Genomic DNA, 15,998 nt, shown 5'->3' on the forward strand with positions numbered 1-15,998 from the left:
GAGGAGAACGCAATAGTGTATTTCCTTCGGAAAATACACTAAAAATTGAGAAAATAATAAAGTACATAAGAGACAGACACAAAAAATTTAAGATGGAGAGTCTGCTGAATTAAACTACACAGGAGTTCCCCAATGAGTTGTCCTTCCTCTTAGAAAGGCGAGAAAGATACCTTATTGTACTCTACAGTATAAAATCATAAGAGTAATTCATAGCGCATAGACCTGAGGCACGAAGCAGTCAAGGCGGTGTGCCCTAGGGTCCTTCAAAAATACGATTCTATTCATTGAAAAAAAAAATGGTACAATATTTTTGGGATCAATAATTACAACCTGAATACTTTTTAGGTTATATGCTTTAAATTATCAAGTGCAGAGTGAACTTTGTATTTAGATTCAGAAGCAAACTTGCCTCACCAAATGGCTAGTTTAGAACGATCATCTTGCTTTAGTAATGAACAAATTTGTACTCATTGCATTGATTGAAAATTTAAGAGCATCGAATTTTTCACTGCAATAACCAATATAAACGAAATTTTCGAGGGAAAAAAAGTTTTTACATTAATGAAATATTCTTCCAAATTGATTCAACTTATCAGAGATCAACAAAACTATAGAAAACAATCAAAGAGAGATGGAGCGAAATAACAATATGAAATGAGGATAATCACAAAAGTGAAGAATGGGAGAGAGAGAGAAAAACAGAAAGCCCATTAAGAATATTCCAATAACGAAATAAAAACGCCTTATTTTTGCTCTACAATTAATGATGGAATACCGAATGAAAATACGCTATTAATTCGAAACTGCCAAAACTCTACTAAAAGCAAAACTTGGTTGAAGTTGTTTGGGAGATTACGAGAATGGTGAAGAACTCAAAAAATTTACATGGAGGTACGATACATTGGTTGAGTTGGTGCAAGTACATACAGTAACAAGAACAGAAAATGAAGAAAAAAAGGACCTGCTTTACATGCAACCAGTGAGATTTTTCTGCTTAAAAAAAGAATACAGATTCACTCTGATTGAGATGAAAACATTTTCAAAGACACTCCAAGAAAAGTTTCAAAAAAACAAATGAGTTCGTAAGAAATGAGTCAATAGCAGCAATGATCCATTTCAGCGAATTGTCAAGTTCATCACTAAAATTGTATAGGTATGTTCCAACTCTGGATGGAAGTACCTTGTGCTGATTGTGATGGACACTGTTTTTGCTATCGTTTAAACCTTTAGATACTATGATCGCATAAAATCCCATTATTTTTAAAAAACTTACGATAGTAAATCTATTCAAGATCAATCCTTTCCTTCTGTTCGAAAAATCAACTGAAGTTGTCATTGAATCGGCTTAATCTTTTTAGTGAGAGGATGCATCCAAATGATAAGATCAAATGAATTTTGAACGAGACAGGAACAAGGGTTTTTTTTTTCATGGTTAATTTGCACATTGACGCACAATTTGTCAATTTTAATTTTTTCAAATCTTCTCTTTTTTTCTGTTCAAATTAAATCGACCAAATTTGAGATATTCCTACTTTTTTTTTCTATTTTTCGATTTTCGTCTCAATCATCTTCCAAGAGAGCAAAAAAAAAAAAATTCAAATGAAAATACTTCCATATCTGATACTTTGAACTTGAGAATTTTCAACGCATCATAAAACCTATAATAAGTTGTGGATCTTTGCCCCTTCATTATGAAAATCCACAACTGACCACTCTCTCAGGGACAAACGTAATTTGATAGAAAAAAAGTTTATGTGCATGGTGAAATTGATTCATCAGTACCTCAGAAAGTGGCTAATTCTGAACCTTCATGATGAGTATAAAAAGATTTGCAAGTGATTCATGTACATGTATTGTTATTATTTATTGTTGATAAAAAACTTGACTAATGATCATGAAGGAAGGAGATTTTGGTTACTTGCCAGGAAGAGTGAAGTTTGAATACGTCAGTAACTTTCAAAATTTCCATAACTAAAATATTGTTTGGGACAGGCAGAACAAGACACATTTAATGCAAAAACACTGAGTTCCCTTTAAAAACCTGCTGACCCGTCATTATATATTTAAAAAGAACTCTAGTAAGGTTTGCTCCGAAAAAAACTCAATATACCTTAACATATACATTTCAGTTTGCAAAGATGCGTCAAAAAGTCAAGCTTCAAAGAGGAATCAAAATCCAACTGTAATTACCTAGTAAATGTGGATCTAACAAACGTTTCGCTGCCTCTGATTGTAAAGCTGAATCCAGATTAGCCGCCTCTGTTGGGCCCAATCCACACATAAATTCATCTACCGATCCTAATCAAAACCATACTCAAGTGTTACACTAGTAAACGTTGGCAGAGGTAGAAAAAATTAACGGCACAAAAAAAAAAAAGATGGTGAAAACAAAATGTCTAGCAGAATTGAATTTTTGGAGAGTTCTTTTCATTACTTCAACATTACATCTCATTTTTTTCTCCAACCAAACAGCTGTTTTGAACTTTTAAAAGCTCGAAAATGCGCTCCTTTGAAACATCTAAATTAGAAACATCTCTTTCTATGACAATTCCTGTATCTTCTAACAGCCTTATTTTGGAATCAAACTCCTTAATCAAACCTGACACAGAAAACAACTTTAGCATTTCAACTGCCAAAAATTTGTTAAGGAACTTGTACTTCAAGAACTGCTAGACACAGTGTTGTTCAGATGCTGAACAAAACAAAATGAAAGTGATTTAAAAGTAACAAGATGAAGAAAGATACAATCAGAAATTATTAATCAAGATCTGATTACTTTCTCGATGAATGTATGATTTTGCACTCCATCCCAGCAAGTGATCAAAAGAATTAAATGCTGCGATGTGGAGTACTGAGTTGAAATGTGTGCCTCAAAAAAAATGAAGAAAAGAATTTTTAAGGCCGCACTTTATGCACTCAGAAGGTAGGTCCTTTTTTGAAGAAAGAAAAAAAAAAGTACACTTTCAACAGGCACCAGATGCGCGCAATTTTCGTTGATTCACCAAAATTTCGCAAAAACCCAACACAGTTGCATATTTAGAAAAAGAGAATGATGGATTGCATTAGGCAAAAAGGACTTTGCAGGAAACCTTTTCCTTGGTTCCTATCTATTGAAAGGAATGATAAAGGTACGCTTTCTGCGCTGGAAGAATTAAAAATATATGTACGGATATTTGCCTCAGCAATGTCAAAACAACCATTTGAATTTTTCCGAGCAGAAAATATGTTAAAAATTCAAAAAGTATAGATTTTTTGGTTCACAATAGTAGAAATTCTTTACTTACTCCTTAAAATTAGACCAAATTTTTGATTAATGAAAAGTCAAGTGCTTATTGTAACGAGACTGAGGGGGTGCTGTATCTAATTTTCGATTTTATATCAAGAGTAGGTTATTTTTCCATCGCATTTTTGAATTTTCTGCACAGAAGGAATTCTTTACCTATGCCCAAACCTAAGTGTAATTCAATTTTTTTTGCGAAACAAAACGCCATTCTCAAATGACTTTATAAAACATCCAGCAGAAGACAGTCCACCTTATTCATAAAAGTTGGTGTAGGACAATTTAGGCAGAACTTCAGTTTGCTGAAACTGAATAACGATTTGAGATAGGTATGTTGTAAAATATAAACTGGGTTGTATTTAGTAACAGGGAACCAAGTTACTTGGGAATCAAGGAGCTACCACTTAATGGATTGGAAGAGAGAGTCTCAAGAGTCAATATAAATCTATGCATTTTGCTTTAAAGTAACAGAAGCATTTTTGTACAGAATTTTTTCTAAGAAAACATCCGCAGTGGAACCAAGCATTACTCAATTGTGATATATTTTTCTCTTTTTTTCAATCAGCAAGGTCATTTTTTCAATTATGAACAGAACTTTAGTAACTATGTTAAGATTAAACAACAAGAGACACTGCTTTTTCCTAGAATGGACGATTGAAATGAAAAATCGTTAGATCCAAACCACACCAAAACAACAAAAAAACTTTGGATTAGAGTACTGGATAAATTAGAATAAAGAGTGGGAATGGGGGAAAAGATACATGTGGTTGAGACAGATTTTCAACCCTGCTAGGACCTTTAGTATGATGTATCTTTATCTTTAAATGTAAGATTCATGTTACCAACAGTTCGAGTGTTTCTTGGAATCATACCTCAAATTTGAATCAGCTACTAACATGTGTTAGGGAGAGTTGAGGTCCACTACACTGATTAATCATTTTAGGCAACCTGAGCCAGATCCTTTTTTCAATTTTTTTGGAAAGATGAAAGACATGGTAAAATAAGTCGTCTGGTCCTTTGAAGCTTGTTTTTGAAGAGTTCACGCTAGCTACATTTTAGTCAGCCTCAGCTTCATAACTTCAGCTTAACTTTATAAAAGTGATAAATTGTTCTCATATGTAAATCCTGTGATCCTAGGTGCATTTAGCTAGAAAATTTTGTCCACCCTGACTAGGTAAAAATTAGTGTTGTGCTTAGTTATTCAGGAGTTGAAGGGCTAACTTTGTGCTTAAGATATATTCAATGGTAATAGAATCTTCCTTCTAATGACCTTGTTGAGTTTCACTTAAGATTTTAGAAAATAGCCGATCAATTTGAAAATGGAGGGGATGTACATCTAATTTTGAAATAGACCTACCTAGTTCATTACATGGGTGTCAAATTAGTAAGCAGAATTAGGTATGAAAACCAGGGTTTCAGCAGGAAAAACAGCTAAATTCAAGAGACAAGGACATTAAGCTATAGAGTGAAAATTTTAGAAGCGAAGAAAAATAATTACCGATGACAGGATTTGAGGCTGATATTGTGGCAGGAGCAAGAGCTGTCGATACAGGTACATTGTTGTTCTGCGGAAAATAGCCTTCAACAACTAAATTTGCTTTTAATCCATTTTCGTTCTCTTCATCGGTTGCTGGCTGGCCACTATCAACACATTGCAGGATACTCACTGGTGTGTTTTGTTGACTTGCTGTAGTAAAAAAAGGGCAATTTAATTAGAGGTAAGTATTATCAAACAAGAGAAAAAGATTTGAGTTCATTTTGCGTTTTTAATATTAATTTCGGGTTTTGATTTCCCACCAAAATGGTATGGACCCAGCACTTGAGTACAATTCCGTGTGGTACTATCAAATCGGATACTTTCCAAGCACTGTAATAGAAAATACATGAGTCTTATTGATGTGAATTCAATGAGGTCTCAACACTCAGAAAGATATTTAAAAGGTACTTGAAGAAATTTTCCCACTAAAAAAAGCTCAGACATGCAGTTGCCATAATCTAATTACAGAAAACGGCTTTCAACAGCACAAAATGAATGGAGTTAATGGAGAAATTAATTCATTCTTCTTTAATTCATGTATTTTTATAGGTAAATATGGCTGATAATTTTTTTTTTTTCAAATTTAAGAATTTGGATATCATTTCAAAGTTCTAGGTAACTGATAAATTTTGCCCCAGTTACTGAGGAGGTTTGTCCTGTTTATGAAGTTGGTGAAATCTATAATTGTAAAACTGGGAAAGATTGGAACTGCAGTAGACATTTATCCAACAAATACAAATCAACATCATTAGGCGTTTTTTAAGTAGAGCAGATGCATCTTAAGTTGAGACAAATGTCAATCTCTGATTACCGCCGAATCAGCACCACTCAACGGGTTAATACATGCAGTCAGATGGCACTACTGATGAGTGGTGACCTAAGCAATACTTGACTTTCGTCTCAACATACGATGCGTCCGCTCTAATAAGTCATGGTACCTAGATTATTTTAACTTTGGGATGTAACAGTCTGTTCAGGGACACTTTGAATACCATAGTTTCTTTCCTTTTCTTGTGAGTGCTGCTATCGCTGGAGGCACTACCTTCGATGTTTCCTACTGTGACCGCAATTTCAGTGAAAAATTGAATGTTTATGTTTCCTTTGCATACCTTCATTCTTTCAGATTTTGTAGTCATTAAAATATTATTGCCCTAGATGCAAATGAGCTTGGTAAGACAGGCTCATGTATATAGTTAGTAATTGTACAAATAGTTAGGCATTTAGCACTTATGGCCACCTTCCTTCCTAATTTATCTTATTTTATAATTTTATTGTTTTATTACTTTTCACTTAAGTTTTCACTTCTTTCTCCCTTTTAATTTACCATAGCTTCTACATTTACCTATTCTAATTTCATTGTTATTCTTACTGATCTATTACTTTTAATTATTTTTATTTATTCTTATTTCTATTTTTTTTTATTCTAATCTTCATTTCTATTTTTATTCTTTTCTATTTTGTTTTATACTCAGTATCCATCAAAGTGCCTTGTAAAACTTTAATTTTAAACTGTTAAACGAAATTGTAAAAAGACCATCTTCTAGGTCTGTATAATTTATTGTATATCGACGGTGTAAGTCGGCAATCATATAACTCGTTTGCAGGGTCTGAAAATCTCCGCCTCTTTGTTATTTTTTAAAAGGAGAACAAAATGACATCATTTCTTGAAGTTTTTGCAGGATTTTCTTTGCGTAGAGAAGGAAAATCACGACAATTTTAAAGAATTGCCGTTGAGTAGTTTTCTGTTTAAAAAATATAGTATGATAGGAAGTCTGCGACATCGCAAACCGAGTTATGTGATTGCCGACTTTCACCGTCGATACACTTAATTGTAATAAACTAGAAAAAAAGGAAGAAAAAAAAATTAAAGTATTAGATCAAACTAGTGCCAGTCTACTGTGATGGCAGAATTTCATCACTCTACTCAACATTTCAAGGATGGATCTGGCACTCAAGTCTGTGTGGAAAAATGTTACGTAGGTCCACAAATGTAAGGGCTTGAGAACCCCTTCGCACTGAATGCCTGAGTGAAGCATCATTGATTCTAAGGCAAGAAATTGAGCTGACAAATCTTCCGTAAGAATTCATGCATCCTTAAAAAATAGAGAAATAAAGTCAATCGTGATTTCCCGCTACAAACCTAGAACTTTTTGAAGAGTATCTGGGTCGACAGACAACGTTCCATCCGCATTGACAATGATGACCAGAGTGTCATCATTCTTTTTTTCTTCAGTTCTTTCTATTACAACTGAACTGGACATGGTGAGTTATTCATCTATTACATTAGTAAGGTGCAATGAGATTTAGAAAACATGCACTGGGGGGTATCGCACTCATTCACTACACATGAAAAGAGCATGGATAAACGCGAGGTGGCGGTTCACACAATAAATAAACACAACTTTTGCAGGCACATTTTCCTTTAGATCCGAATTCGCTTGCAGAATTCAAGAAAATTATTATCGCGACACTTCCGAAATTCGGGAAAATTCAGATAAACATAAGACGCCATCTGTAAATAATATCCAATGGAGGTAATACGAGCGTCGCTCTTGTTCGAATATCTGGCTCGAGAGAATACTACAGTTATTCCAAAGCTGTAGGGTGAGACTAAGAGAGATTATTGTCGTCGATTAATTTCTTATCAAAATTCGGAAAAGGTTTAAAATTAAGTTTTAAAGTAATAGTTCCGATTAGATTGATTAGATGATTAAAATAGGCTTCAAGATGACCGATGGCGTTGATGAACGATGCGACTTCGTGGATGAACGATCGCCATTTTGCGATTAACCACTGTTGCCGCCTACACCTGAAAAAGGCATTTTAATTTCAACTGAAGAAATAATCATTTGACCATTTGACAAGGTAATAAGTTAATGTACCGCTAAAAAATGAGAATGAAAATGAATTTTTCATGTGACTTAAGGATCTTGCAAGGGCTGCGTATACATCTAATAGAATTATCCAAAAATTCATAGAAATAAACTTTGAAATGTAATTTAAGACATTTTTTAAAAAAGAAAAAAAATTAAGTAAAAAAAAAAAAAAAGGTTTTACCGTTTATGTATGCTCGATTGTACACCGAGTCCATGGAAGTTAATCTAAAAATTTAATTGTAAATGAGATGGATTGTTTGTTATGTACTTTCATTTAATAAAATTACTTGAAATTTTGCATCGCTGGCGCCACATGTGCAGCGCAGTGCGTGCGAGCGACGCGACGTGGTGGCTCATGGTCACGGATGCACAAGACATGTGTGGTGCATTTTTGGACCGGAAATTAAATTTTTTTTCGTTATTCACGCAGCTTCAATTTCCAATAAATCAGCATTCGATTGGGAGGGGAAGGTGCCTTTTCGTGTGGAGAAAGAGTTCAGAGAAACAATGACAAAAAAATTGTTTTTTGCCTGGGACCATATTAGGATGGGAGGGGGAGGATTGGAGTCCCTGGCGGCAAATTGCGAAAATGGATTTTTTTTCTCGCTCTTTTTATCTTACCTCATAGCACATGATTGAGAGGTCTAAAAAGCAGTCATCGCATATTTATTCCGCAATGAAAAAATGGTAAATCCGACCCTGTACCTATGCATGCTTAATAGCACTCATGCCCTACGATTCGGAGAATTTTGACCGTCAAATTGAAAAAGTTCTTCCTCGAAACATCAATCGGATCTATGAAAAATTCACAATAGGCGAATTAAGCTTTAATGAGTTGTTTGCTTGCGATGAAAATTTTGTCTTTAGTCTGTACAAACCAAACCCAAAGAGTTTTGTTTCAAATACTAATGATGCTCCTCTATTAAAAATAGACCATTATAACTTTACTGGAAAAATTCATAACGCACATTGAGACGAAACAGGACCTCATCATTGTTATCATGTTATCTTGCAATATAGGTATGTAAGAATTAGCCATATGAATTTTGAAACAAAAAACATTTTGTAATGATAAAATAAATGAATAATTAAAAATAAAATAAATATTTCGATCCTTTGAGATTTTGCAAGTTGGGTACATAGTAAGGCGTTATTTTGTTTCGCTCCACCATACATGAGCCGGTGCGAAGCAGCTTTGAGCTTTTGCCATGCCTCGGAGTCAGTGCTGAGGCGTGATCGCATGATTGAGCGAATATAGATATTTCCCCGTTAGAAACTATGGTAAAGAATCGATTATTAAGGCGTTTGTTGCGATTACTCTATCTATCGATCTTTTTCGGTAGGTTAGGTTCCTAAAGCAAATATTTGAATAATCGCATTCGAATTCGATATTCGTCCATCCGTAAGCCGTACTTCGCTTGTTGGCGGCAAAAAGTGACAACCGCCTTCGCCTGCCATCTTGTTTTTCAATTTGTTGATAGAAATTGTTGTCAGTGCTCATTTTTAGATATTATTAAATTTCGTTATGTGTTGGAATAAGTTTATTACTCAAGAACACTGCACTTTGAAAATTTAGGAGCAGCTACTTTCACGCGGACATCACCATTTCTTGGGTTTGTTCAGTCAATTTCTACTTCAAACACATCTCCAGCCCCTGGAGTTCCCCGTAGTTGTTGATAATAACACTTTCCGTTATTCAAACGTGACACATTTTTCCGATCATTTCATCTGCCGAGCTATCTACATCGCTTTTGCCATTTTGAAATGTTCAACAACCCAGAAAGCTGTCACCATTGGGCACTTCAATTATCGTAAAGTGTCCGTTTTATTTTCCCTCCTGAGCCTAGCTTCCTCCTTCGTAGCCCATTTCAATTTGGATAAACACCATGCTACCATTTCATCTATTAGTAATTAATATCCGACCATTTATATACCGAAGCAACTTATATAACATCCCTTCTTGTAACTCAAAGGAATAAGTAAGAGTCCGCCACCTGGATCTAGGTTATGGTTTGCGGTATTTGAAATCGCTGATTCTGCGATTCGTCCCTCCAATACTCTCCTTCAAATCCTGATCATTCGTTTTGACAGCTGATTCTTTATCATGGTTTCAAGGTAGTTTTAAAAAACTCCAATCTTCCAGAATTTTCCCACTTTAAAGAAATTTAATTTTTGAGAACGTTTTCATTTCCTAAGAGTCACTTTCCTGATTAATACTTTGCAAGCCTTGGTTTGTCAACAACTGTCTTTCTTTCTGCCGTCTTTTAAAACTGTCTTTTTTATAATTTTTGTTCAAATTATTACCCCTGTGTGTGTCTAAATCATCTAATTTAGCACATCAAATGGCAGACTAAACGGTCATCGTGACAGTGGCCCATGATAACTTTTTTGTTGAGTAAGTTCTCATAGAGGGTAGTGACATAACCTCTAAACTCATTGTACCATTACACCGTCCTAGAAACTGCATTCTTCACTACTAAATTTTTGAAATCTTTACGATGGATAAATCTGCTCTACAAAGCAAAAACAAACGGGAAAATGCTCCTGCTGACTGTGGACTATGCTCGCAAAATGTTAAAAATAATGAGTATGCCCTCCAATGTGATGAGTGCAACCTGTGGCATCATGCTAAGTGTCTTCGCATCAGCCTTGAAAAGTTCAACCGACTGGCAAAGATGGAGAAATGGTTTTGCTCTGACTGCACATATGGAATCGTCCTGAACAGATTAACCTCAGTAGAATCCAAATATACAAGCCTTGCTACCCTGGTGAAGGACATGGAGGATGTCAAGAGGGAAAATGCAGAACTGCGGAACAAAGTGGATCAGCTATGTAAACAAATTGATAATATTAAGTTAGTTAATGATCGCAGAGATCAGTACAACCTCAAAAATAATATAATTATTGCAAATATCCCAGAAAGTAAAGATGAGAATCTATTAAATATTGTTGGTAATATAGCGAAAGTTCTAGGAGTTAAAGCTGAGGGTATTTTAGCAAGCCATCGCCTTAAAGGGCAAACAGTCAATGGACCAAATGTGGCTCCAAGGGAAATAATAGTCAAGTTACTTAGGCATGATGTTAAAGAAAAGCTCATGGAATCTTTTAAGAAGAAGCGCAATGGCAAACTGCTATGGTCAGAAATTCTAGGTACAACAAACAAGAGAGGGCATGAGAAGAAGGAAAAAAAGAGTAAGGATGTTAACATTTACTTAAAAGACCATCTAACGCCATTCCGTAGCTTTCTACTTCGAAAGGCAAAGAGGTATTTGAAAGAAAAAAAGCTTGCTTTCGCCTGGGTCAAGCGAGGATCCATCTATGCTAGAAAAGAGGAGAAGTCTGCTGCTAAACACATACTCACTGAATCAGATCTTGATATCCTGGTGAAGACTGAAAATGCTGAAATTCAGAACCCTGAGGGTAATGAAGACCAAAGCCCTGCAAAGGATCAGGTTGACTAACCCTGTTTCCTCTATTTTCCTTCTTTTACTTTCCATACCTCATCTTAGCTTATCTTGAAAGAACTTTATTTTTTCTCTTAATTTAGCCTACAGCATAATGGGCCTCTGTTATTGTATTAATTAAATATGATGAAAATTGAATCATATAGTTAGACTCTTTTCACTTGTATTTATCTAGCAATGTCACATACTATTGATGCCAAGGAAATCAAGTTAGTTTGTGTGAATGTTAGGTCACTGAAGGGTAACTTCAAAAGCTTTGAAGCCTTTTTAAAGAGTAGACGATCAATCTATGACATTATTATCTGTACAGAAACATGGTATAATGCGGAAAAAATGCACCTGGTTTCTCTTGAAGGATATGTTAGTCTCCATGCCAGCGCTGGACTGAATAAGTCTGATGGCGTCTCCATGTATATCAAAAAAGGTATTACATTTGAAGAAATACCTGTTATTACTACTGTTTTCTCCAGTTTACAAATTAAGCTCAAAGCCAAAAATACTGAAATAAGGGTTATGGGGATTTATCGATCTCCCTCCAGACCAACTGGTATTGACTTTTTCCAAGAACTTGGAAATAGCCTAGTCAAGGGTCAAAATGAAATGCTAGTTGTTACGGGCGACTTCAACATCAATCTACTTGCTACAGAAGCCCCTACGATTGAATTACTAGATCTTTTGTCAGGAAAAGGTTTTATTAGTCTGATAAATGAACCCACTAGACCAAACCTCAAAGGTGAGGACACTTGTCTAGACCATATTTACATATCAAAACTATCTAAGGATATTTTAGTCAAGGGCGAAGTGATCAAAAGTAAGGTCGCAGACCATTACCCTGTCCAGCTCTCTATTGGGACAAAAATCAAGTGCACAGCTCCAGGGGTAGATACAAACATTACAGTAATTAATTACCAAGAAGTAGCTAAAAATCTTAGTGGCAAAAACTGGGATAGTTTGTATAAAATTACTGATACAAATGTAGCAATAGAAAACCTCTATAAGTGTCTTGATGAGACTATTAGACTAAATTCATGTATAAGGAAAAAACCAGCTTGTAGAGATAAAATACTGAAGCCTTGGATCACCATAGGTATCGTTCGTAGCATCCAAAGACGTGACAAAATTTTCAAACTTTGGTCAAGCGATAAGAGTAATGAGGAGCTGAGGTACAAATATCTTCTCTATCGTAATGCTATCGTCAAGTTGATCAGAAACAGTAAAAGCAATTATTACCAAAAAGAAATACGGAAAGCTAAAAATGATCCAAGGAAGTATTGGTGTATTATTAACAAATTGAGTGGACGGGAAAAAAGTAGGGATTGCCGAATAGATGTTCCACCCGATGAATTAAATGATTACTTTAGTACAATAGGTGAGAGATTGAGCGATGAGGTCACCAAAGAATATAAAAAATCTAGTCACAAAATTGCACATCAGACTCATAGAGCTCCAAAAATTTCTTTTGAAAACTCCATGTTTATGTATGCCACTAATGAGGATGAAATTAGGGCAATAATTGCCAAACTAAAATCGAACACCAGTTGTGGCTCAGATACAGTATCAGTTACATTACTCAAAACCTGCTCTTTCCAACTGTCAAAACCTCTCACCTATCTATCTAATCTTATGATACAAACTGGAGTATTTCCAGATAAGCTAAAAATTGCTGAGGTAATTCCTATTTACAAAGGTAAAGGAAGTCAAAATGATCCTTCTGGATATAGACCTATATCGTTGTTGTCAAATATAGCCAAAATAATGGAAAATGTTATTAAAATACGGCTAATGGGGTACTTAGGTAAGCAAAAAATTATTCCCAAAAATCAATTCGGTTTCATTCCTAAGAAAAATACCAGTCATGCAGTGGCTCATTTCACGAATAAAGTACTAGATTGCTGGGAAAAACACAAAAAATGTGCTGGCATCTTTTTAGATGTCCAGAAGGCTTTTGACTCTGTGAATCATGCTAAGCTTATAAATAAAATGGAAATGTTTGGAATCAGAGGCCTTGCCTTACAGTTATTTAAGAGTTATTTAAGTAATAGAATGCAGCGGGTCAGAAGCACAAAAATGAGCGGCTTTAGGAAAGTCCTAGCAGGAGTACCTCAAGGTTCCGTCCTGGGTCCCATTCTGTTCATTTTGTACATTGCCGATTTATGTGATCTTTCTTCTCTTGAACGCTACATCTCCTGCTTTGCAGACGATACTGCGATTCTAATCTATGCTGAGAATTGGCAGGAACTAAAGAACAATATTGAAGACTTTTTAAATAATATAATTATCCCCTGGTTTGGGAAAAATGGATTATCTTTAAATGCCAACAAAACTCTTATTGTACCCTTCTCTCTTAAAATAACGAAGGAAATTATTGAAACTTTATCAAAGATAAAACTACACACGCATAGCTGTAAGGCAAACGCTTGTTCCTGCCCCAAAATTAATCTCGCATTGGAAGCCAAGTATCTTGGCATTTTACTAGATTCCTCTCTTTCCTGGAGAGGACATGTTAATATGGTAGTTAGAGAGTTGCGTAAGATTACTTATTCCATAACAGAACTAAAAAATTACCTTAAAATTGATAACCTTCGTCTGGTGTACATTTCTCTTTTTCAATCTGTTCTCTCATATGGACTGAGTGTTTTTGGTGGTGCAGGCTCTACCATTCTGACACCATTGGTTAGAGCTCAGAGGAGAATTATTAAATCCATCCTTAATTTACCCCAGCTTTACCCGTCAAGCGAAATAAATGAGCTCCTAAATGTCCCCACACTCAATCAGCTTTATAAATATGAGCTTCTAAAAATTTTACCAACTTTCATAGACCAACTACTCCACATTTTTTCCCAAAACAATTACCAGACAAGGGCAGCAAAAGTCTCTAAATATACTGTCAAGAAACCTTTTTTTTCACTAGAAGCCTCCAAGCGGGGAGTTTTTGTTAATATATTAGATTTATTTAATGAGTTACCAGAAGAGTATAGATTTTTCTTTTTAAGTGGGGGTTCGATGGGAGACCTCAGCCCCCACTGTCTCACTAATTTGAAAGATTTTGTTTTTAATTTAGGGCTTCTTTAATATCGTAGTTAAATTGTTACTGTAAAATGTTGTTTTTGTACCAAATACGCTAAGGTACCATATGTTTTCCCGCATAGTTTCACCATAGTGACCTATACTTCACCTGTGTATTTTTTCTTTTCTTTATTTTCCCTCTCTCTCTTTCTCTTTTATTTCTTTTGCATCTAGCAGATTCAATCTTATCTTTGTTTTTCTTCCATTATTGTATTAGTACTTTATAGACTGTTTAGTTTACCCACCAGGCAGGGCTACCTTTTGTTAAATATGTTGTCAGTTCCTTTGGTTTATATTTTTCGTATGCAGCCCTCCACACAAGCAGCATTGCTTACTGGAGGGTCTTGCCAGCTTAAGTGTGATTATTTTTGACAAGTATTGAAATCCTCACAGGCATGCGTATACTTACTTCCCTTTCCTGATATTTTTGACTCTACAGTGTGTACCCATATCATTAGCCAGCGCTAATTTTGTGCTCAGAGTATACAGACAACTTCAACAGAAGCGCAAGCCTTAGTCGAGCCCATATAACATGATTTTTCTCTTCCCTGTGTTCGCCATCTTCGTTGGAGACTTCTTACAGTCTGCTTAAGGTTAACCTATAATGACAAAATCGAAGAAAAAAAATTTATCTTTTGTAACCTCACATTTTCTCTTCAGTCTCATCAAAAATTAAGTAATGTAACATAATGTTTTCTATTTCCAAGAAGGGATGTATCCGTTATCATTCAACCTCTCTAGAGGCGAATAAAGCACAGGTATGAATAGCACTTCCTGAAACAGATTTGCTTTGTTGACCAAAAAATGGCTGGGGTTTGCGCTCCTGATGGCGCAAGCCACTTATTTTTTTCTGTGTTTTAGCATTCCCTGATGGGTATATTTCGAGGAATGCACTCTCCAACTGTAGGATGGATTTTTCCGCAAGACCAGATTTCATATCATTTTCAACAGAAAGGAAATATATTACTCTCCTGATTGTTGCAAAACAAAATCTGCATAAATTTGCAGAGCGAGCCACAAGGCAGTCTGCCAAAATGATGACTTCATTTTAGTCAGTTGGTCCAAAATATGGAGGATTTTGATTTTATTAGTCGTTATACTCATAAATTGATCTTTAAGCACCCCCTGAATGATTTTAATGCTTAATTCAGCTTTTCTCATCTCACAGTGGATAGACAGGTATTGGAAAAACATTGGGAATAGAAAATTTGGAAAACATTATCAGCTTGTATTATCTCATTATCACCATTTATTACTGATCTTTTATGCTTTCTCTTTTGTTTTTCAGTGAGCTCAAGTAATCAATCATGTTTTACGCGCACTTTGTGCTAGCCAAAAAAGGGCCTCTGGCCCGAATTTGGCTGGCAGCCCATTGGGATAAGAAGCTCACCAAAGCTCATGTATTCGAGACGAATATTGAAAAGTCTGTTGACGGTATCTTACAACCGAAGGTTAGTTCAAACAGTATTCGTTCTTAATCTCTCTTCCTTACCATTTGTATCATCAGCTTAGGACCAAAATGCCTGGCAATTTTATTACCAATAAATTAATTGTTCAACTTCGTAAAAACGAGAAAGTATATAATGCAGTAACAGCACTTAATGTAGTCCTCATGCCACTACCCTCTTTATAAGTTCAGGGTTTATTTATGTTCACAGTCAGTGGCGTGGCGTGAATGATCGAGTATCCATATTTTCTCATTTGAAGCTGTGGTAAACAATCAATTCTTACGGTGTTCGCTGCGAACACCCTGTTTTTTGATCCTTTTCCATAGG

At 35.3% G+C, this 15,998-nt stretch overlaps 4 protein-coding genes across 5 annotated transcripts in view; 3 read left to right on the forward strand and 1 right to left on the reverse strand.

The window, feature by feature from the left end:
• Positions 1–6: 6 nt before the first annotated feature.
• LOC140225159 (uncharacterized) lies at positions 7–7,646 on the reverse strand. Its single transcript, XM_072302977.1, has 3 exons — positions 6,958–7,646; positions 4,779–4,967; positions 7–2,298 (listed from the first exon to the last, which is right to left on the reverse strand). The coding sequence occupies exons 1-3, from the start codon at positions 7,076–7,078 to the stop codon at positions 2,159–2,161; spliced, it is 450 nt and encodes a 149-aa protein (XP_072159078.1). The 5' UTR covers positions 7,079–7,646; the 3' UTR covers positions 7–2,158.
• Positions 7,647–9,119: 1,473 nt separating this feature from the next.
• LOC109032186 (RAD21 cohesin complex component verthandi) overlaps positions 9,120–15,998 on the forward strand; it is a 74,996-nt gene continuing 68,117 nt past the window's right edge. Inside the window, exons 1-2 of one of the 2 annotated variants that reach the window (XM_019044179.2) lie at positions 9,120–9,306; positions 15,512–15,674. In XM_019044179.2, coding sequence (XP_018899724.2) covers positions 15,531–15,674 — 144 coding nt within the window. In that variant the 5' untranslated portion in view covers positions 9,120–9,306; positions 15,512–15,530. The remainder of the gene's footprint in view (positions 9,307–15,511; positions 15,675–15,998) is intronic. The other variant, XM_072302832.1, reaches the window with a different exon arrangement.
• LOC140226086 (uncharacterized) lies at positions 10,192–11,154 on the forward strand. The gene has a single exon (XM_072306553.1). The coding sequence runs from the start codon at positions 10,192–10,194 to the stop codon at positions 11,152–11,154; it is 963 nt and encodes a 320-aa protein (XP_072162654.1).
• LOC140226087 (uncharacterized) lies at positions 11,335–13,822 on the forward strand. The gene is made up of 2 exons (XM_072306554.1): positions 11,335–12,825; positions 13,808–13,822. Exons 1-2 carry the CDS (start codon positions 11,335–11,337, stop codon positions 13,820–13,822), a joined length of 1,506 nt encoding a protein of 501 aa, XP_072162655.1.

This window comes from Bemisia tabaci, chromosome 1 (genome assembly GCF_918797505.1).
Source record: "Bemisia tabaci chromosome 1, PGI_BMITA_v3".
Taxonomy (NCBI): domain Eukaryota; kingdom Metazoa; phylum Arthropoda; class Insecta; order Hemiptera; family Aleyrodidae; genus Bemisia; species Bemisia tabaci.

Bases quoted from the DNA above. Each gene is read 5' to 3' on its own strand.
- LOC140226087 (XM_072306554.1), top strand. From the start codon at position 11,335: ATGTCACATACTATTGATGCCAAGGAAATCAAGTTAGTTTGTGTGAAT.
- LOC140226086 (XM_072306553.1), top strand. From the start codon at position 10,192: ATGGATAAATCTGCTCTACAAAGCAAAAACAAACGGGAAAATGCTCCT.
- LOC140225159 (XM_072302977.1), bottom strand. From the start codon at position 7,078: ATGTCCAGTTCAGTTGTAATAGAAAGAACTGAAGAAAAAAAGAATGAT. The intron at 4,968-6,957 runs GTTTGTAGCGGG...TTTTTACTACAG, and splicing joins TACTCTTCAAAAAGTTCTAG to CAAGTCAACAAAACACACCA. The intron at 2,299-4,778 runs GTAATTATTTTT...GGTTTTGATTAG, and splicing joins AGCCTCAAATCCTGTCATCG to GATCGGTAGATGAATTTATG.